Source organism: Diadema antillarum, unplaced genomic scaffold, assembly GCF_040938485.1.
Source record: "Diadema antillarum isolate AM-2024a unplaced genomic scaffold, OU_Dant_1.0 seq00000682_RagTag, whole genome shotgun sequence".
Taxonomy (NCBI): Eukaryota; Metazoa; Echinodermata; class Echinoidea; order Diadematoida; family Diadematidae; genus Diadema; species Diadema antillarum.
In genome coordinates this window covers 2403326-2425440 of record NW_027271587.1, presented here as the reverse complement: position 1 = coordinate 2425440, position 22115 = coordinate 2403326, and the positions used below count along the sequence as shown (strand labels likewise).

The 22115-nt window shown below is 38.4% G+C and overlaps 1 protein-coding gene across 1 annotated transcript in view; it reads right to left on the bottom strand.

Annotated features, from left to right (window-relative positions):
* Positions 1-22115, bottom strand: part of LOC139737102 (uncharacterized) — a 95369-nt gene that overhangs the window by 36770 nt on the left and 36484 nt on the right. The window contains exons 3-4 of the mRNA XM_071647780.1: positions 21341-21446; positions 18855-18945 (exon numbers count right to left, since the gene is read on the bottom strand). Of these exons, the coding sequence (XP_071503881.1) occupies positions 18855-18945; positions 21341-21446 (197 nt within the window). The remainder of the gene's footprint in view (positions 1-18854; positions 18946-21340; positions 21447-22115) is intronic.

Sequence of the window (22115 nt, the reverse complement as noted above, 5' to 3'; positions counted from 1 at the left end):
TTGCTATCATTATCATCATCATCATCATCATCATCATCATCATCATCATCATCATTACATTAACATTATTGCATCAGTCTCCATTTTAACATGACAAAGTGTACCTGAACTATGACCTCATAATTCTCGTAAATGACACTTTATCCAAGCTAGTCAACTTTCAACCTTCTCTCAAGTGTTTACTAACAGTGTTAGTCATGAAATTATGACACACTCACAAACACGCATCACGCACCTGCTCCAAACAGTTGCCCTTCATCAACACTGCCACTGCCCCATCGGCAATTTGATACATGGTAGCATCTGGTATTCACACGACTCGCCACGTTACACATGTTGCCCAACTTCACTCTCCCCGAGCAATTAATCCACTTTTTAAACTCCTTGTCTACCTATAAAGTTAGAAGTGCTTGTAAAAAAAAAGAGGTACCTCATAAAAACCAGTCCATTCACCAACCCCTGCCCTTTCCCTTCCCTTATGAATTCTCATGCTTGACCTGCAGGCAGTTATATGCCCCTGCTACATGTGACAGAACAACAGTGTCAAGGTGTGACATCACAACACAGCCAAGTTTGGAGGCACAGGTCCTCTTCTGCATGCACTCAAAAACGTTTCATTGATCAAGTCTAAACAGAGCATTGAGGACCAGAATGCTGAAAGTCAAATTTCAGAACTGTACCCATCATCACAAGGATGATAAAGGTATCTTGCAAAATAGTGCTGTGAAATTAAGGAGCAAATTAATCAAGACTCAATGCAGGGTTATACACTAACCCATTTTTTTTTCTACTGGTCCAACCTGTTTGTCAGACCAGCAGGTACCCAGTTTTTCCATTTCTAATTGGCCCATTCCAGAAAAAGTTACTGGTTTGACAGTAACTTTCATTGGTCCTGGACCATCTGATCAGTGCCAGTGTGAAGCGCTGCTCAATGGCTCATTGTCACCCTGAAATGGATGTTGTGATTTACCATATGTATCGTCCAGATAAGGCATGCATTTTTTGTTCTTCTTGAAGGGACAGTTTGTCATGGAATTGTCCAACGTTGATATGGAACTAGCCATATTTTAGCGCACAAAGATGTGCAAAGATGTGCTGCATGCACTCAAACAGAAACTAGACACATCCATGTAAGACCTTCACTCATTCCAATCTTCCAAAGAGCTAGGTTTAATCTTGAATATAACAGTTGCTGAGACTCTTGCAATTTTCCAGGGACATCTGGTAGAAATAGGAACTTGTGAGAGATGTGCATTACCATGACATTACGACCCCACTTCGATATCTTCTGAAGATGAGTATTATATCAGCTTGACCTTACAAGAGAATCCTGCCCTAACCACCAGTGAATTCTCGGAGGCCTCTTGTAATGTGTTAAAACTCCAAGTTGGGAGGCAGGGGTCAAGTGTACTTAATTTCCAAGAAATTTTCCCTACAGCATTTCTCCCCGGGAGCCACAAAGGACCACCACGGGACCAGAAGCCAAGGTAACCTGGAAGATTTAGGTGTGACAAGTGTGTGTCTGGCACATCACGTTGGGTAGGCATGGTCACTCTTACCACCTGACTGGTTAGCCTCCATACCAGGTTGTGGGAGAGTTTCTTCAAACTTATCACCTTGCATAATCCAATCAATGCATGTCTGTATCAAGTCTTCAGACATGACTAACAAATGATTGATAATGATATATTGGTGCACCTGCCACAGTAGAAATGGACAGAAAATCCTTCCCAAGAGACTACCGCAGCATGTAAATTAAATGCACAAGAAGGAAGACGGAAAAGTCTTGCAGGCTGGAAGCCAGGCTACCACATGTCTGCTCAAATGCACACCCTGGACACAAGAATCTCAATACTGTAAAACATGACATATTCGCGGCACGAAAGTTTCGCGAATTGCCACTGGTGTTCAATGCATATAGTGTAGACAAGAAATTTCGCAAATCTTGGCGCTCGCGAAATTCGCGAAATTAAAATGCACGCAAACATTCCTCGTTTTACAGTAATTCAGCTCTCTTGTGTCAGTGAACTCTCCCTATCTGTCATTCCCTTTCCCTCCCTCCATCCTTCTCTCTCTCCTTTTTCTTTTCATCATATCATCTTTTCCTACCCCTCCCTCCATCTTACACAGATCTGGTAATGTTGCATCAGATGGAAAGACATTCACAGTCTCAATTTCACATGCATAGCAGTCCAAAAATGTATAGAATTTATGTCACCATGAATAGAGTCAACATTTGTTTTTGTTTTTTCCCTTGAAACTGAAAGCAATCAGTGCTGAAATATTTTCTTCATCATGCTCTGGTACTACAGACATTTCGACCATTCTCCTCTAAGTCTGGTTTTGATTGAGAAGCAAGCCTTGAGCACGCATGTTTAGGGCACTGTACACACTATAACGGAAGGAAAAAAAGGGGGGGGGAATGGTGGCTGTTTAAAAGTGAGTTGTAACAAGGCGCTTCTGGAAGCTCCTTGGTTGTAAATAGAGTCTGAACCATATACACAGTTCAGCCAAGGTCTGTCCAAAAAATAAACAAGAAACCATGTCTTGTACCCTCCACGGAGAAGAGCTCTAAATGGCATATCAAAACAAAACGTGTCCGTAGATCACATTGCGGAAACGGAGTCAATAGAAAAGGGATACCTTCAAACAGATCTCAGGCGAGGTCCTTCTTTTGACAACTGTAGATGCTGTCCTATTTTTTTTTTTTAAGATAAACACACACACACACACAGATAGGATGCTATAATTAGTAATAACCTACATGCATTCGTCAGATATGTTGAAAGAACAAACAACTCTACCTATGAGCCTATTGTATGAGGTACAAGAGACTGGTCCTGGACTATTGTGCGTGATATGGAAGTTGGGTCCTGGCCTATTGTTGTTGATGAGAGTAGCTTGGTCCATGGGGACTATGAGGGTCCTTAAAGTGCTCGCAGCTTTTGGAGAGGGGTGGATTAGGCACAGTATAGGGGACCGTTTTGGTCCTATAGAGACAGGCTCTTGAGACGCTAGACAATGAGGCACCAGGACGCAAGGACCAGCCGAGGGATGGACGTGGATGGTTTCAGGATCTGCGTTTTTCTTTTCAGGTACAACAGCATGAGCTCAGTCCCAGGCGTCATTAGCCCGCTCATTAGTCCCATATCAAAAAAGGGTCCAGACACACTTGAGTATGAAGCGGTTATATTGTTGGTTGACACTCTCACAGCATGGTGAGCTTTCATTCCATCATATGCTGGAGACATGTATTCTAAACAAAGAAATCAGAAGTCTCTTCTTTTTTTTTTTAAACCATCTAAAAGATGCTTTCCAAAACAGTCAGGATGATCCTAATACCAAACATAAGCAAAACAGAGCAGATTCTGCTACAAGAAGTAATTTGTTTGTTGAGCAGAGAGTTTTTAATTGGTATGTTTGTTTGTTTGCTTGCTTGCTTGTTTCATTGCAGGGTGTAATCCTTACCTTATGCATTTCAGAAAGTGTGTTTGTGTGTTATTTATTTTGTCATAAGGTGTCATTCCTTCCTCATGCACTGGCAGAAATTTAGAGTAAAAAATCCATTACTATACAAATGATGCACAGGATAGAGTGCGTTAGTGAAGGCATATAGTGCACTCGAGGGTATTTACAATTGTGAAGCATGCACGAGGCGAAGCCGAGTGCATGTTGCACTACATTGTAAATACCCGAGAGTGAGCTATACGCCTCCACTAACGCCACGAAATAATCCTGTGCATCATTTGTTTTATAAAATGGGTCGAAAATTTGAAAACAAACAGCATTTTTCAGCGTTTTTCACGTACCTTTGTGGGTAAAGACGTCCGAAGATGTTCGTCCCAAACATTTACGCACCTCGCACTCGGAAATCCCGCACATACATGTATAAGTTAATGGGGGGTTGGGTTTCCGGACACTTAAGTTCCCGCATGAAAACTTACTTATTTTACATAGAATATGCACCCTTTACCTTAAAGACTTGATATAGACTCCTCATATAGGCCTACTAGACAACATACTTTGAAAACGGCGTGAGAATTAACCTGCTAAATCGTTGGATTTGCCCTTCAAAGTGACTCCATGTATGCATCCAGTTCCACAACGCTTGGTCTACTGTACTGTACGTATAAGAGTATACGTACGCCACACATGTTATGCACAAGGGAAGAAAGGCCGGCGGCCGGCAGCCCGAACTAGAAGTTGTTGACAGGATTGACAGCGCGTATGCATGCAATTCAAAGGAGCCGCCGCACGCACAGACGATCGGCAATAGGATTTAACACGCAATGCAATGGGACTAGAATAGCCAAAGCACACGTACGTGACTCATTTCAGCGCATCCTATTGGCTACATTCTTGAACCCATTTTATAATATACAAATGATGCACAGGATAGAGTGCCTTAGTGGAGACGTAGCGCACTCGAGGGTATTTACAATTGTGAAACATGCACGAGGCGAAGCCGAGTGCATGTTGCACTACATTGTAAATACCCGAGAGTGAGCTGCATCTCCACTAATGCCACGAAATAATCCTGTGCATCATTTGTTTTATAAAATGGGTCGAAAACTAACAGCATTTTTCACGTACCTTTGTGGGTCAATACCAGTCAGCTACATGTAGCACTCGTCGATGTTCGTCCCAAATATTTACGCACGTCGCACTCGGAAATCCCGCACATATAAGTACTGTACGTATAAGAGTATACGTACGCCACACATGTTATGCACACATGAAAGGCCGGCCGGCAGGCAGCCCGAACTAGAAGTTGTTTACAGGATTGACAGCGCGTAATAGTAGCGCGCGACGCACTTGTAACAACTGATTGAGTGCGCACTGCTAGTGTAAACATTGTGACGTACGTCAGGCCGTGGTTACGTGGATGTTAGTGAGAAATTAACCCACGCACACGTGACTCATTTCAGCGCTTCCAATTGGCTACATTCTTGAACCCATTTTATAAAGCATTATATCAACATTTTAATTAGCTGATTCCACAATGCCTACAAATCATCATGTCTTTTATTTCCATCTCTCAGGCTCTGTTAGTGTTATCTTATTTCGACCAATTCCTCACCAAATTTTATGCAAGGGCCTGCTGCATATGAACATGGACCTGACAAAAAAAGGTCCATGGTATGAAAGGAATGATTGCTATATCTTTCTGCCATCTCCCAATCCACAGATGAAAAAAGGGGGGGGGGGGAGGCAGAGGGCACAAAAACACATGACAACTCAGTGTCGCCTGACAATATGTCGCCACAGAGGGGGTACTGCATCTTCTCAATTTAAAGGAAGTCTATGGGATCGGCGATCTCCATCCACTTCACACCTTGGTAGGGATCCCCTTCAGCCACAATGAGGGCTGTCAGTCTGATTTCCTGCCAAGAGGTCCTCGGCGATGGGAAGAATGGGAGGCGCAGCTGACAGGAAGATCGATGGCGGGTAGGGAATGGCATTTCAAGTGATTTGATTGTGAAAGAGATATCTTCCTCTTTCGTGAAATGTCAGGGAGGATGAAAAGGAAGAAATTCTCCGCCTCGTTTCCGCAAATTTGCAGCTAATCTTTAAATATGCTTCCAATGACATGAAGGGAAGAATGAAAGGAGACTGTATACCAATGGGAGTTATAATCATCTTAAAAGGAAATGGTGGATAACAGAACATAACAGTGGTATCTTTGGGGGAAATGGTCTATCGATAACAAAAGTTAGAGCCACTTGAAGACTGGCAAAGCACTGAAAAGTATGGAAAAGGGTACATTGGAGGATCGTCATCTTGGTCGGAGTCTGTTAGCTGAGTAGGGTTAATCAAACATATTGTCTTTTTCAAGGCAATTTCATCTTATTTTCTATCAAATTGCCCCTCTATATACAGGAATGAGGATGTGTACAAACATTTTTTTTTTTGACCCCAACAGGGTATTTATTGCCTCCATAATTCAACATTCTATATCACATTATACAAAAAATGGAGAAAAAAAATACAATGAGCTTCAAAAGGGGTTCCTGAGATCAAAGGAAACCACAAACTATTTACACAATATACTTCATTTGCTTTGGTAAATTATAATATGTTTTCTTACTATTTAGATCATCCTCTATTCTTTTACAAATTTCTCTTCCAAACAAATGTTGCAAATTAGTTTCACGACATTCTTTTCCGGTTTTATTTCTTAACAGTATATATTTATAAATACACCAAAAGGCAATTGTCAAAAACAAATCTAATTCAGTCTCTTTATGAGCTTTTAACAGATGCATTCCTGTTATCTTAAAATCAACTTTATATATAATTTTAATTATAACTGTTAGATACGAAAAGAAAAACTTATTCAATTTACACTCAATAAACGCATGTAGATTATCTTCATCTACACCGCAATGTTCACATATTCCATCTCTTTTGATTTGCCATCTGTACAAATTCTTTTTTACTGGTAGTAGATTATACAAAATCTTAAAATTAAATTCTTTCAATTTGTTTTCTTTACAATAACACAAGTTTCTTTTGAATATATTCATCCAATCAAATGATGAGTCGAATATCTTTTCCCAGTATATACAACATCTGTTACTATCGGGACATTGTGTACACAATAGTTTGTAAAACTGTTTGGTTGAAACATCTTGAATGCTTCTTTTCTGCTCTCTTCTTCCTATTCTTATTTTAGGAATTTCCAATAACCTATTATGAAACTTTATACATGATTCCTCGTAATTACTTATCCATGCTTTTGGGATAGCCTGGCGTAATAAAATATAATCAAAAATTAATGTTCGCTTACTTTTCTGTCGTTTAAGTTGATACAAAATTTCTGGAATGGATATAAACTTACCATTCTTAGAAAAATCTTTAAAAAATACAATTCCACTTTGATACCAACCATCATAAAATAAGGTCTTTTTATGAAAGGTTACATTTTTATTATGCCACAAAATTTCATATTGTACTCCGTGTACCATGGGTTGAAATTTTAAACAAATATCATTCTTTATCATTAACCAAGCTTCTAATATTTCAATATAAAACAATGGGAGTTGATCTTTACTTATTCTCTTCATATTCAAACAATCCAAATTAGAATTTAGCAACAATTCTAATCCACCGAAAAAGTTATACCAATAAAAACACATTTTACCCCATGTTCCTTTCGTTGCACCTATAGTGCGACCAAGCCATCTCAATCGGAAACTGAGTTTTTGCTTAAAAAGATCGATCATATTAACGCCTCCTTTTTCAAACTCTTTAATCATAGTAGTTCGCTTCACTTTTCAGTTTTTGCTTGCCAAATAAAAATATATAACAGATTATTCAATTGTTTCAATATTTTCTCAGGAATTGTGTCAACCATAAGTATATGAACTATTTGACTTAAAGCTAAGGTTTTGACAATAATCAATCTACCAAAAAGAGTAAGTTTTCTTTTTCTCCAATTATCCAAAAGTCTTTGCAATTTCGTAAGTTTGTTTTCCCAATTCAATGCTCGTGCTTTATTCATATCAGGTGAAACATAAAACCCTAGGTACTTTGTGGGTGTGTCTGTCCACACTAAATCAAGATCATCGAGTGACCATTTTGACTTGGCAGCTCCCAGCCACATAACAGATGTTTTACTCTTATTCAGTTTTGGTCCTGCTACATTTCCAAATAATTCCAACTCTTCACTTACTTTTTCTAATGATTGTTTATCTGAAACAAAAAATAAAGTGTCGTCTGCATATTGTAGTAATTTTACTTCAAAATTTTCCTCCATTTGTAAAACAGAAATACCATTTATATACTTGTTATTTCTTATTCGGGTCGACATAAATTCTGCAGCAAGCACAAAGAGTAAAGCTGAAAGTGGACATCCTTGTCTAATGCCTCTTTGTATTGAGAAAGACTCAGATATCCAGCCATTTACTAACACTGAGCTGCGAATATCTGTATACAGTATTTTTATCCATGTCTGAAAAATATTACCAAAATTGAACTTGTTTAAACACAATAACACAAAATCAAAATCAATTACATCAAAAGCTTTTGAAAAATCTGCCATCATTATCGCACCATCTATTCCCTTTCTTTTCATATATTCAATAACATCGATTGTCATTCGTATATTAAAAGCGGATAATCGATTTTTTATATAACCAGTTTGATCTTCATTTACAATTTCACTAATCACTGATTGCAAGCGTGTGGCTAAAACTGCGGCAATTATCTTGTAGTCGCAGTTCAACAGTGTAATTGGTCTCCAATTTTCTAAATATCGCTGATCTCCTTTTTTATAGATCAATGTTATGAGTCCATTTTTTTGAGTTTCGGACATTTCTTTCTTTTTGAAACATTCATTAAGAAAATTTAACAATACAAATTGAATTTCATCCCAAAAAGTTTGATAGAATTCTATAGGTATACCGTCAGAACCGGGTGATTTGTTTTTATTCATTGAAAAAAACCGCACGTTTGCATTCAGCAATTGTAAGCAGACGTTCGCATTTATTCTTTCCCTCTTCACTCAATGAAGGAATTTGAACTGAGTTTATATACTGATTTTGCTTATTTTCATCAGCATTAGATTTCTTATATAACAGTGAATAAAATTTCACTACTTCTTGTAGTATCTCTGTTTGTTCAGTTAAACATCTGTCTTTTTCTACTGAAAACAACTGGTTCATCTCTTTTCTTTCTGATTTATATTTTTCTAAGCCTAGAAAATACTTCGTACACTTTTCCCCTTTTTCCAGCCACCTAACTCTTGCTCTAACAGCTGCGCCTCTACATTCTCTTTCATTAACCTGTTCAAGTTCTTTCTTAACATATATATACTCTTTCAGTATCTTGACGTCACTGTCTACATCAATCATTCTCTGAAGTTCACTGAATCTTTGTTCTAAGCATAATTTTGCTTCTTTCTTTCTTAAAGCTCTATCTTTGCAGAACTTTTGCGTGAACTCACATACTTTAATCTTTATGAGTTCCCATACCTGTGTAAAGGAAAAACATGCATTACCTGGAATGCTTCTGATGAGCGATTTAACTTTTTGTTGATATATTTCATCCTTTAATATTTCTGTGTTCATTTTCCAACACCCTGGACCTTTAAAAATATTTGAAATCTTTAACTTAAGAGAAATAGCATTATGATCAGCTTTATAACATGGTCTTATATCATTTGACAAAACTTTTGCCTGTGCATTTTTACTGACTAACCAGTAGTCAAGTCTTGATGCTACATTTAACGACAAATTTCTCCAAGTAAATTGTCTGATATCGGTATGAGTATTTCTCCACACGTCAATCAGTTTTCTTTCTTTACAAAGTTGGCGCAAACTTTGTGGTGTCTTATAATATGAGCTTTGACTACCACGTACATCTTTCTTTATATCGAGAACGCAATTCATATCCCCACCTACAATAAGATGGACTTCATTTTCTGAAGTATAATAACTCAACCATTTATCAATTTTCATAAAGAAACTTTCTCTTTTCATCTTTTTAGCGGGTGCATAAACATTTACTAAGATAACATCATAACCTCCAATCTTAGCATCTAAAAGTAGAGTTCTTCCATCATTTTGTGAATCTATCTTATTTATTTCTATGTCAAATCTATTATCTATAAATATCGCCACACCACAAGAGTGATTGGTTCCATGTGAGAAGAAGCATTTACCTCTCCATTCACTTTGGATAATTGTCTCCATATCTTTTGTCCAGTATGTTTCTTGCAAAAACATTATGTTTACTTTTTGCTGTTTACACCATTTATATATCTGAGTTCGTTTAAGTTTGTTCCTTAATCCTCTCACATTCAGACTAAGCAAATGACATAAAGAAGAAGACATTTAGGGAGTGGATGCTTTCATCTTTTTTTCGCGGTTTTCTTCTTGGGTTTCTGCTTTCTTTTAGATGTCTGGTTCACTTTACCACGCACTTTTCCTGTTTCTGGAGACTCTGCCGAGAGATCAGACTGGTGCTGAGTGATGTTATCTTCCTCGCACTCTGAATATTCACCTGATTCGGACTCGTCTTCTTCAGAACAGGCACTGTTGTCAGCTGAGTGTTGGTCGCTCAGTGCGTTGGTGTCAGCTGGCTTTCCATTGTGTTCGCGAATAGCGTCGCTGTGTTGCCTAGCTTGCTCGATGAATTGCGTAATTTTTGATTGCTGCTGATTGGACGGTTTTTGGGGTGCGGTCTGACTAGCTGTCTCTGACTTCTGTTCAGCGGGACGAAACGCAGCGGTGGATTCCAGCTGTTGGGGGTTCACTGCATCCGAAGATCGCATGTTGCTGCTGTCCTCGTGATCTCTCCGTGGACCAGCATGGTGTCGGTATGAAGACGTAGAAGATGCTGTTCTGCTGCTACTCCGTGTTGTCCGGGGAAGGCTGTTGCTTCTTCGATGGGTCAGTTTCTCGGCAGGAGGGAAGTCTGTCTCATACCGGTCCCGTGATAGAGCATTATCTGCTTGGCGGTTTTCGTGGCGACCTCTTTGGTCTTCTGTGCGAGACCATCGAGAGGGCTGTCTCTTTCCTGATTGTTGATTGGCTGGAGAGGTGGGTGTGTCATGGGTTGGGCAGTCAGCTTCGACGTGACCGGTTTGTTTACAAATCCGACACACGATCTCATTCATACACGCTGATCGCAGGTGTCCAGACTTCAGGCAACATGACACCCTTCGCACAATGTAATCAATCTTTCAAAAAGAAGAAGGTAAAATTCAGAGTGTTCTTTTGATACTTCATTTTAGTTCCAAATCATTACAAGCGTTTCTCAGGTGGAAGCATCTTTTTGATCCTGAAAACCCTGAGAAATAAATGCAGGTGTATACCTTGAAGCTTTTCTGCGATGACAAGAAGTTCCAAAGGTTTAAGCAAAAAAAATTACTCACAAATTCTGGTCATTAATTTCATGTGACATAAATTGAGTTTCAAGCAGTTGGAAATTTTCACCACTTCACACACTCTCTGTTTATCAGCCTTTCTCTGAGCAATAACAGCATATTCCCCCCCCCCCCTTTTCAGTTTTCTTTGAACAACCAGAACATACAGTAGAAACATGAAAACTCTGCAGTCACAGGAAATTAGACTAGCAAATGTAGGAAAAAATCCATCTGGTAGGTAATGAGTGAAACTGCTGAAGAAGCATTCAAATACTAGTAGAGATGGCCTGTCTTCCTTATCTTTTCTAACAAGATGCACAATATTATTCCTATTACTGATAATAGGCTACTTGAACTGCTATAATATGATCCACAGGCTTCCACTTGTTCCTGCAGTGTTTTTGTTTCCGTTGTGACAAGTGTACGACCTCTCGGGTGATTGCACTTTTTTTTCTTCTGGGCCTAATTTCACGCAATGCAATTAGGGATGCTTAACGTACTTACTGTGACTTTCCAGTGCTCCTGAATGGGCATTTCACGCACTCATTGATTTACATTTCAACTCAAGTGTGGCTCATTATGACGGACATTTGTTTCCTAATCTCCCGACTTTACGGAGGAAATAAAATCAATAACTCAGCATTCCTCTGGCTACATTTCATCCCATTGTGGCGGGCTGCGATGACGAAAGTTCTGCTAAGGCAACAGAGAGCTGGTTTGTGCAGAACCAGTCAATGCCCCGCCAGGATTAGAGAGTCCCGTTTGTCCAGATAATCAGACAAAAAGGGAGAAATATTTCGGCCTTTCTTCTTGCAACCTGTCAACCCCAAGTTACCAGGAATAAGACTTGAAAGGAGTTTAGTAAAGGTCACGTTTCACTGAGGTGTTACCTAAACCTCTTTATCATTTACTCAACTCTCTAAACAGTTCCTTTTCTCCCCCCCCACCTCCTTTTTTTTTCCTTTTTACCTTTTTTTTTTCTGCCATTGAACATAATTCCCAGGCCAACACGTTTCTAAGAACATGATTCAACATCGAAGTAACATAACTGCTTTTAAATTACAGATCACAAAGCCTAGAGGTAAAAACATGACACATTCAAGCTTCATTTTATTGTAGTGGTTGTTGCATCTTTTCCATTCAGCAAAGGGCTAGGGAGCATCATGACAGGCTGAACACAATCAGCAGAATTCTTGCTGTCACCGCATTGTTAAATTTGCAAGAAACTATGTTGCCATCTTCAAGGGAATAGGCCTACTACTTCCTGAATAGGTTGTTGACCCCAATGCTCAAAAAAAAAAAAACATTTTATGCAACTTTTACTCAGAACTAATATCGACATTTGAGTTTGGTTACCGGTAAATCATTTCGATATTTTTCATTATCAATGCCCTGAGAGCTGCATTTATAAGCATGTTCTCATTCCTAATCAGTACCATCATCACACTCACGGATTACATGCTATTGCAAGGTTATTCATGCATTATTTACCAAATCAAGATATAGGCTTATCCCTTTACATTGAAAAAAAAAATAAATTTCTTCTAGTCTGTTTTTATTGGGGGGGGGGGGGGGGGGAGTGGATGGAATTTGTCTCTTGCAGTTTGGATGGCCCCCCTTACCTCTCAACTAACCTCCCCATTCATTTACAGTGAAACTTTGTTTAGTAACTTCAATATTGAGTTCAATTTCCATCCCTCCTTTTGCCCTTTCACTGTCAACAACTTGAACATAGTTGACAAAGTGCCTTCAGCCTTTATCGTGGCCAAGACTACACATTCAGAGTAAATGCAAAAATCACTTTCAGCGTTGCATACAACTTTTGTTTCAGCTGAATTTTGACTCCAGCTGATCCAATCAATATCAATGTCACCTTCAGATAAGAAGGCTGGGTCTAGGAAAAAGAGACTGCATACATGGTGATTTGAAAAGAATCAAAACTATAAGAAAATAAAAACCTAAACAGAGCTTTGGTACATAACTTTTCACATGCCAAAGCACACTCTGCCATGTCATTAACCTTTCAATAGAAATGTGTTTTCTTGATCACCATCCTTAGCCAACAATTTTCAGGGCTTCCTCTGCAATGTTCCTTTTCCAACAAATATTTCAGTTTTTCCAATTAGCTAAACCAGTATTCTCTGCACTCTTTCTACATCACTAATGAAATTCTTGATAGTCCCTTGAGGAACGAGTCTCCCAAACTTCTGGGATTCTTCTTTTCACCTTTGACCTCTATTGCGTAATTGCTTTCTACACCTCCTTACCCGAGCACTAATGGAATCTGTACGAGTGCACAAATTGTTAAATGGAGTTAAGACCGCAAATATGCTAGCCAAGTATCCATCAGAGAAGAGTACTATCTGTAGTTGGCAGGTAGAGAGGCAGGTGAGATGAGATAGCTGACTCGTGAAACCAATAATCCCTCGTCTTCTGGAAATTTCATCGTCAACTATGCGGGGACGAAACAGTGGGAGAGCATGGGTACCTTCTCAGTTCTGCGGCTTCTGCAAGAGGCATTTTCAAACTTCTAAGAAACGGCAAGGCACAATGGGAAAAGGCATGCCAGGTATTACTTGAGAAATCTGGAGGTTAAAAGATAATTCACAGAAAGCTATGCACCTGGGCACCGCTTCATGTGACTTCGTACAGAGTTACGCATGGAATATTTTACCAAAGAATCTCTTCAATGCCAGTGAGATTACGACTAATTTCACATTGTTGACTGCTGCTAGAGTCTGGTACATTTCTGTTAATAATGACAGCTTTTGTTAAAAAGGTCTGCAACTGAGAAATAATAATAGCTCATGTTTTTTGTTTGTTTGTTTGTTTGTTTCATCATCATCATTATCATGATGCCACCAACTGCTTTTATGTTGTGTTTGTCTGGTGTGGAATATGTTACAAGTTGAACATTTTCCTGTATTGTTCCAATGTTCTACCAAGGAGGTTTGAGAGATGGAGTTACAACTGACTATAATTATTCAATCAGCTGTCAGTTTTCTATGGATGGACAAAAGAATTCCACAGGTGCATTTGTGCCTTTGATGTTTGATGCTTGAAGCCGCCATCTTTCTGAGCAATCTGAAGATTCATTTTTAATGCTTAACATAATATCAGGTATATGCTGCTCGTTTATATATCAAATGCAATGAAATTTCACCTAATGATAAAGAATATAAAACAAAAGTCTATTCCGTTCGAAAATGTGTGCAAAAGTGTAAATCTGAGCTGTATTTTGTGAAAGTGTTTGAAATTTTACCCTCATGGAAAGCCGGTTTTATCACTTTTCTCCTTATTTCCGCAAAATGAAACTAATATGGTATCATCTTCAAGTATAGTTCTTTATAAATTAATATGTCAGATTAGCGTAAAATCACGTACATTCGAATAATTTTGATATCTATTTCGGCAATATTTGAGCAATTTCTATTCGCGCACCCCCGTGCCTTTACCATTGTCTACCACCCATCGTTTGTAAGTAGGGATAGCGAAAATTAATTACCATCACAAAGACATATCTTCCTTGGAAAGTGGCTGGTGATTATGCAATGAGACACGAGTCAATTGTCTTCGCATCTGAGCAGCAGATCCAGTTTGACACATACTTAAATATTTTTGAGTGGCGGCTTCGAGCATGGGATCAAAGCGAATAAGACTGCTGTGACTCCATTTCTCGAACCTCCTTGGTTCTACTGTGTATGTATTGTTCCTGTATTCCTTGTATGCTTTTTATCAGGATGTGGAAATAAATGAAATGAAATGAAATGAAATTTTGGTCTATGTGTGTACCTAAGAACGGGGTGGCCAGATTAACTCACAACTCTCACAGCAAACACACTCACAGTTTTGAGGGTTCTTTCCCACAAAAGTAAAATTCATTTTGCTGCTGTCTTGTACAACCATCAGAGCGACAGAGAGAGAAAAAATGCACAAAGAGATTACTTCTGTTTGGGTTTTGAGATCCAACACATGTTCATAGCTTTTCAAGCGCCTCCAACTTTCGTACAAATCTGCGAATAATAAAAGGTCGTGACCAACCAGATGTGACACCAAGAAAGACTCCGTAGCATGAAAATGTGATGGTATTTGGGCATTCAGTTCTACTACTGCCACTAGTTTAGATTTATATAAACCTGTTTGGTAAAGGTGCTGGGGTTTGGTTTTTTTTTTTTAAATGTTGACCTATTGAAGATGAGTCCTGAGTATTCTCGGGCAGGTGTCTATGGGAAATGCATGTTATAGCAAAATCAGCCCGTCCTCGACAGGTGAAAGGAGAACGATAACAAAATATGTGGGCTGAATGAATGGAACAATATCAGTAGAATGCATCACTGAAGTTTGCTGAAAATCAGACAATCTGTTCAAAAAGTTACAAATTCCTGAAGTTTCGATGAGAAGACTACAATGTACGGTAATGTCACTGCAGGACAACACTGACAGAAAGTTTACTAACAGAACCAAAACTTTCATAATAAAATGTAATTAAACCTTGCTTGATTTTACAAGCTTAGAAATGCTACATGTTGTTTTGTTGGACTTGTAATTTAGATGTTTCTTGTGCTATACTCAGCTAAATCATTGAAAATACATTGTACTTTAACTTCTATCTTGCCATGAAATGATTGCAGATATTGGAAGGGCCATGACAAAGTGGACTGCTCCCTTTAAAATTGATGACAAATGACATATGAGGGTATGCCATCACTTCACCCCTCCTGCCAAAGTGGTTTCAGCAAGATGACATACAATATGTGCACTGACACACCACACCATGCTGACAGGAAGCTGCATACTGGGCCGTGGTCCAAACTAGCCCAACATTTTGGGCCCATTTCTTACTGGGCTATACGTAACATCTCAGCATTCAAAATTTGGATGTAGGGAAGTCATGTGGCAAAAATCACAAGTTTTCTTTCATGAGAAGGTTTTCACTGCAAAACCATAACAGTGAAATTTCACAGAAACTTAGGAAAGATTCATGCTCTGCTGTGCAATATTTCTCGTCATGTTTCAGATGACTTTTGGAGGGGTTGCTTAGCAACTTATACCCCTTTCAGTAACTCATGCTTTTTTGGCCAGCTCCTGGCAAGAGCTAAATAGTGGCCCGCACCAAGCAGTAAAGATTGCATTCAGTAAGTATAGCTGAGCAACGCTACTTTTACGATGACCCATTCACGAACTCGGCCACGTAAGGGATAACTACCATGGTAACTGAATGCACGCTCCTACGGAGGCAAGGCCAGGTAATTGAGACCTTTGACCAGGCAAGAACTTTAGCCTGAGCCTTGTGCTGCTATCATTCATAAACTCTTTGATCAGTGCCAGGCCCGAGCCTGGCGCACACCTAGTGCTACCTTACAGCAGGGCCAAAATAGCCCGAGCCTGGCACGGGCCACTTTGGCCTGACCCATTCGTCAACTCAAAATTTAACAACTTAGCTCGGGCACGGTCCTAAGCCAACAGAGTTAGAGAAAGGGGTATCGGAATCCAAATATTGTGATGTTTTACTGTCAGTGTGAATGGGGCCCCCACATCAAGAAAAGAGTGTGGAGCCAAGAGCAGGGCTGTTTCCCTCCCTCAAGGTTGCTGGCTTTTAGCTTGCTCTGATTGGACCTACCCACTCCACTCATATTTTGCTGGTACTTGGCCTGGTACTAGGATGGATGGGGGCTAGCTGGCGGGAAATGGTTATGAATCTTCACCGTACATTCCATAGATATCGGTTATTGGGACTTTACAAGACAACTTTGTGTGAGGTTGAATTTACAATTAAGAAACGCAGTGATGGAATTTGTATCATAAGTATCAGGCCTACCCCATTTCTACAAAGCACTTTGTGATTTCCCACATTGGAGATGATGCACATTGCATCATGATCCATGAAGCAATTAATTTAAATCTTTTCTAATGTTAGCTAGCACATAGGCCTGTCCATCAACTTGCGAAATTTAGGATGATAGATATACGATAAGATATGTCAGGTATGCTTTCGTCGCAACATTTTCCTGGAGATATTGGTTGGATTGGTTAGTTTTATATTCTATTTTCAGAACACGAGGAAATTTTCAGATTCTAGTGAGCCTCCTGCAGAATCACGGAGACTTGGTGGCTCTGTGGAAGGTAAAGCTCAATCAATTCTGTAGAAATCCACAAAAATATATCAACACTTAAGGATGAAATAAAAAAATAATAAATCAAATGATTACAATACAGTATAAGGAAATACTATTCTATATACCTTCAATACATTTAGCAGCTGTTCTCTCTTAGCGAACATGACATATATGTGGAAGCTACCACAAGGATGTTGGTTTGGAAAGCACACTGTGGATAATCAGAGAAAACCACAAACTTCAATTAGCCACGAAACCAAATTCAGATCCGTTGTACCACTGGGCATCCTTTCACATGTGCTTAGAATGCATGCTCATTGGGAAGCCCATCAGAATTCTATGAAATCTTACCTCAGAGAGCAAATAACATCACTATAAGATGCATTACACTTGCAAATACACTATCTTCCTGTTTTGCCCCAATTTATTCAAGCGTATTGCCACCATTCCATAGATTTTTTTTTCTTCAATGCTTGGTTATCTTAACTTCATTTTGTCCAGAGGAAAAAAAAAATTATATCATATAATACGAATATTATCTTGTGCTTATGCACATGAGCCTCCTTGCCCTGACATTTTAACCCTCATAGGTTGTCATCCTGGACTACAATGAACTCATTTTTCTGTCAAATTTCCTGGATGTTTTGTATATGAGTACAAAAGTCCTTGATATTAAGAATGGATTGTGGTTCACCCCAATGGAGATATATGCTATATGCATTGACACACTGGGAAATCCCCTCTCTGATTAAATTGGTTGCACTTCTTCTTCTTCTTCAAACACACATTAATATCTACTTCGCACTGACTCAAATGTGCTGGTGAGAAAATGATAGAGTATGTGTCACTCGGGAACACATAATTTCACACTGGAAATTTGGGGCAAATGAAACCACCAAGAATATGATCCCACCTTCAAATTGATTTCTGATGTTTGTTTTTCATTTCAAATCTTTTGCATTAAGACATTTTTTTTAAGGACAGAGATGAAAAGACAAACAGAAAAATTATTCATTTGCCATTATCAACCACAGCTTTGACAGATTTTGAGAACACCTCACACAGATCTGATTCAAAACAAAAGAGGGCGCTAGACCACAATACGTGCAGGGGCTCATTGATGAAGCATTTGCACTATAAGTACTTCATCTGACAGATTGAAAGGGGAAAAGGCAACACAACAGACTCTGTCAGGCATGCATCATAAATAAAAAGATCAAGGGGCAAAATGCAAAATGCCTTCTCTCTCCTTTTTTTTTTTTTTTTTTTGTTCAGCCAAATTTGCACAAAATATCTAAGTTCTTGGAAATTACATGTATGTGCACTGCAAGGCAAACAACTACCCTAGCACTTGTTTATGGATGTACTGTTATTTCTGAGTGAGCATGAGAATGCCAGAGAGTGGACACAAGAGGGCAGCATTTCACTTTGGTCCTGCTACCTAGTTTACCTGTGTCAAACCACTTGCAATTTGTAGAGGATATCGATACCTACACAGTATGCACACACTCATATACCACCCTTTCTTTTCTTTTCTGTCAATGGTTTTAATTCATTTCCATAGAAATAATTTGAGGACCACATCACACACACACACACACAAGAATATAGTGAGAATTCCTTCCTCTCGATAATACAGCCTTTATTTTCCTGTCACACACCTCATTTTACATTCTCATCTTTGGAAGGCATCTTTACAACTTCACTACTGTACTTTTGTCTAGCTCTCTGTACATCTTTGACAGTATGAATGATAGGATGCCATACCTGTCACTGAAGTGACGCCACATAGTGTGGTTGTTATATGATAATCCATTCCTTTAATCATGTTATCTTGGCATGAAAATAAATGAATTTATCAATCTTACCTGCGCTAATAATCTTGTGCTGTATCGAACAAGGGGTCTGAGGTCAGAAAACAGGAGTTTCTTGTGGGTGGTTAATAATGATGGTAGTTGGCTGTGGGGGGAAAAAAAAGATATAAGAAAACACAGAATAATTTTTAATGTGTCATTCCTTTCTGTCCAATTGTCTTTTGAGTTTAAAAAGAAAAGGGAAAATCTAATACACAGAATGGTGGAAGTTTCATCAAAATGATATTGTCAAACATTTGAAAGCTTCATGTTGATGTGAAACAAGGATATCAGAACAATCAGACAAATTTGACTCACAGAAAAATATGCTTCCCTCCAAACAAATTCATGTTAGGCTAACTTCGGGAGAAAGGGATTACAGTTCATAGCTTGCTGACCCCCAAAAAAATATATTTTCATAAAATTCCTTATTTTCATAAGTGATGAAAATAATAATCATGTCTCATGAAACACAGAAAACTAAGTACTTCTTTTCTGATTTTTTCTATTCTATTACATCTAATTCTGATGGAAATTGTTTGCTTGTTTTTCTGATTTCATTCTATTTCATCATACAATCAGTCTTGAACATGGTGTAGAGTGTTGAACTTTGATTTGTGTATGATACAACATTGAGAAAGCTTGTTGTTGAGCTTATATTCATGACTGCACTGGAACTGATTGTAACAGTATCAACTTAAAAATCTGCTACATAGCTCACTCAATAAGATTGTTACTCCAGTATGCAAATGATCACAATGTAATCATACTAGTAAAGACTATGCAAGATCAAAGTATGTGTTTATCAATGGCATCACGATAACACAATTTTTTCTTTTTTTCTGGCAGCAAATTGATGGGGAAAGTAAATCTATCCCTATATAGTGTTAAAATAAATTTTGGAGTCTTGCATACAAAAATATCAACAGTTATACGAGTAAACATCAGATCAAATGATGGGCCTTTTGACGTGTCAAAATACTGTAAAACCGGGGGGGGGGGGGGGGGGGCATTTCATGAAGGAACTTGACGGATAAAATATCTGACAAGTCAGTTATATCCGACAAGTTTTTAGAAATTCTTTAGTCTGATTGGCTGATTTCTCTGAAGTTGTCGGATATAATTGACTTGTCGGACATTTTATCCGACAAGTTCCTTCATGAAACGCCCCCCCCCCCCCCCCAGAACTATTTGCGGCATGAAATTTTTGTGAAATGGAACTGACAACCTTTTCTGCAGCATGAAATTTTCGCAATTTACCACCGGCATTTAATGCATATAATGCAGACATGAACTTCTGCGAGAAGTTAAATTTTGTGAATCTTGGCTTCTCACAAAATTCCCCCAAATTTCATGCACACAAAAATTTCTGGTTTTACAGCAGCATCATGCAAGAGAATTATTGGTACTCAAGTGTAAACAGTCTTGGTTGTTCCATAATATGTCTAAGTTTGCATATTTTCACAGATTTGCTGCTTTTTTTAATACTTCATTAGCAACTGTTCTTTTACAAAAGATGAATGTTTCTTTTTTTCAACCTTTACCTCGTAACTCGTTGTAATTCGTAAGATCATTCACAGAGAGGTAAATTCTACTTCACCATCAATTTACCACAAAAGTTGCTTATTACAAAATGCATGATTTGATTGCCAAACAAAACAATGGCCTGGTGTCAATAATTGAAAGACATATGCTGTTGAGAACATTTTCAATTTTGATATTGAATATCGGTTTACACAAAGAACTGCAGAGACAGTAAACACACACTTAACATGATGGAAAGTGCAAACTCTTGACTTTATCGTGGCACACAAAGGAAGAAAGATGTCCAATAAACATGGCCTAATGGACATAATTCAACACATTTTTATGACCATGAGTCAACTCACTGTAATCTATGGGAGTGGGATGCAACCAGTGTCAATGACAAGGGCACGACACAAGACACCAATTGTTGTCAAATCACTTCAAATTTGGCGTCAGCCAAGTCACTATCTAGTTTTGGTTTCTATCCCATCCCATTCACAGCAGGATCACAGTCTGCACTAATAAATCTTGACTTCTAATATTTACAGCAAGTTTATTGTTGGCAAAACTGTCAGCTGAGCGTACAATAAACAATAAGAGTCTAGCGAATACTTAACAAATGTCTGTTTTGCGAGAACAAAATGAAAACAAAACAAAAGCCTCCATGTGCAATGATTTCTGCGAAACGTTTTTCATGTTATGCTCACAGTTAAGAGACAATCAAGGCACTAAAATGTGTCTCCTTTCAAGACCACAACATTCATAAGGACTAGTCAAGAAATGTTTTCCGAAAAAAATGTGAAATTTCAAATGTCACAACTTCCTTATTTCTTATCCACTTTTTGTCATTTTTGTTTCATTCTGCAGGGAATATTTTTCTCTTTTTTCAAAGTTTATTCATTATAGAATGATTTCTTTTTTAAGTGTCCCAGTACAACTCCTAGCTCGTGCTTGGTATTGAAAGGAAAACTCACCAGAGGGGTTCCTCATATGTGTTGAAATAGCTTCGAAGCAAGTCGCAGTAGTCTCGCTGGGATATGACAAAGTTAAGCAGCAGAGCTAAGCACCTTTCTGAAGTTCCTGTAGAGTATAGAAAGAAGAGATATTTGTGAGAATGAAACAGTTGCAGGAAAGAATAGTGCACTATTGCCTTGTGCTTTCGGCAGTTTCATGAAAGGCCACTGTATTCATTCATCATTTGCTATTTCATATCATTTACATACATATACAGTTACATACAATCAGCAAAAATCAAAGCAAAAATTGTGATTTGTGCTGATAAGATACACATACATAGACCTTCTCCCCCCCCCCCCCCCATTCAAAATGGCATAACTTTTCAACAAAAAAGTCTTGAGCAAAATAATTTAGCAGGGATGTTCCTACACTTATTGACTAATACCTTTGTGAAAATGAGAATGATTTGTTGAGTCGTGCATGAATGAGGACACATTGTACACAAAATGGTCAATTTTCAAAAGTCACAAGAGTCATATTGGAGACTTTGTCTTTTAAAGATTTCAACAAGTTCTGTTTCGGACATATGGTAAGTACTGTTGTTTCATCCTCCTCATCGACCCCCTATGTGATATTAACAGCACATTTTTTGAATTTCTTGCTTCATCTTTAAAGTGTGCTCAATCAACCATACCACATTAACTACATGTACCTTTTTAAAGTTCATGCAACTTGTACTGTTACACATTGGTTACAATATCTGATATCAGCTCTTCCAATAAACTTTATGGA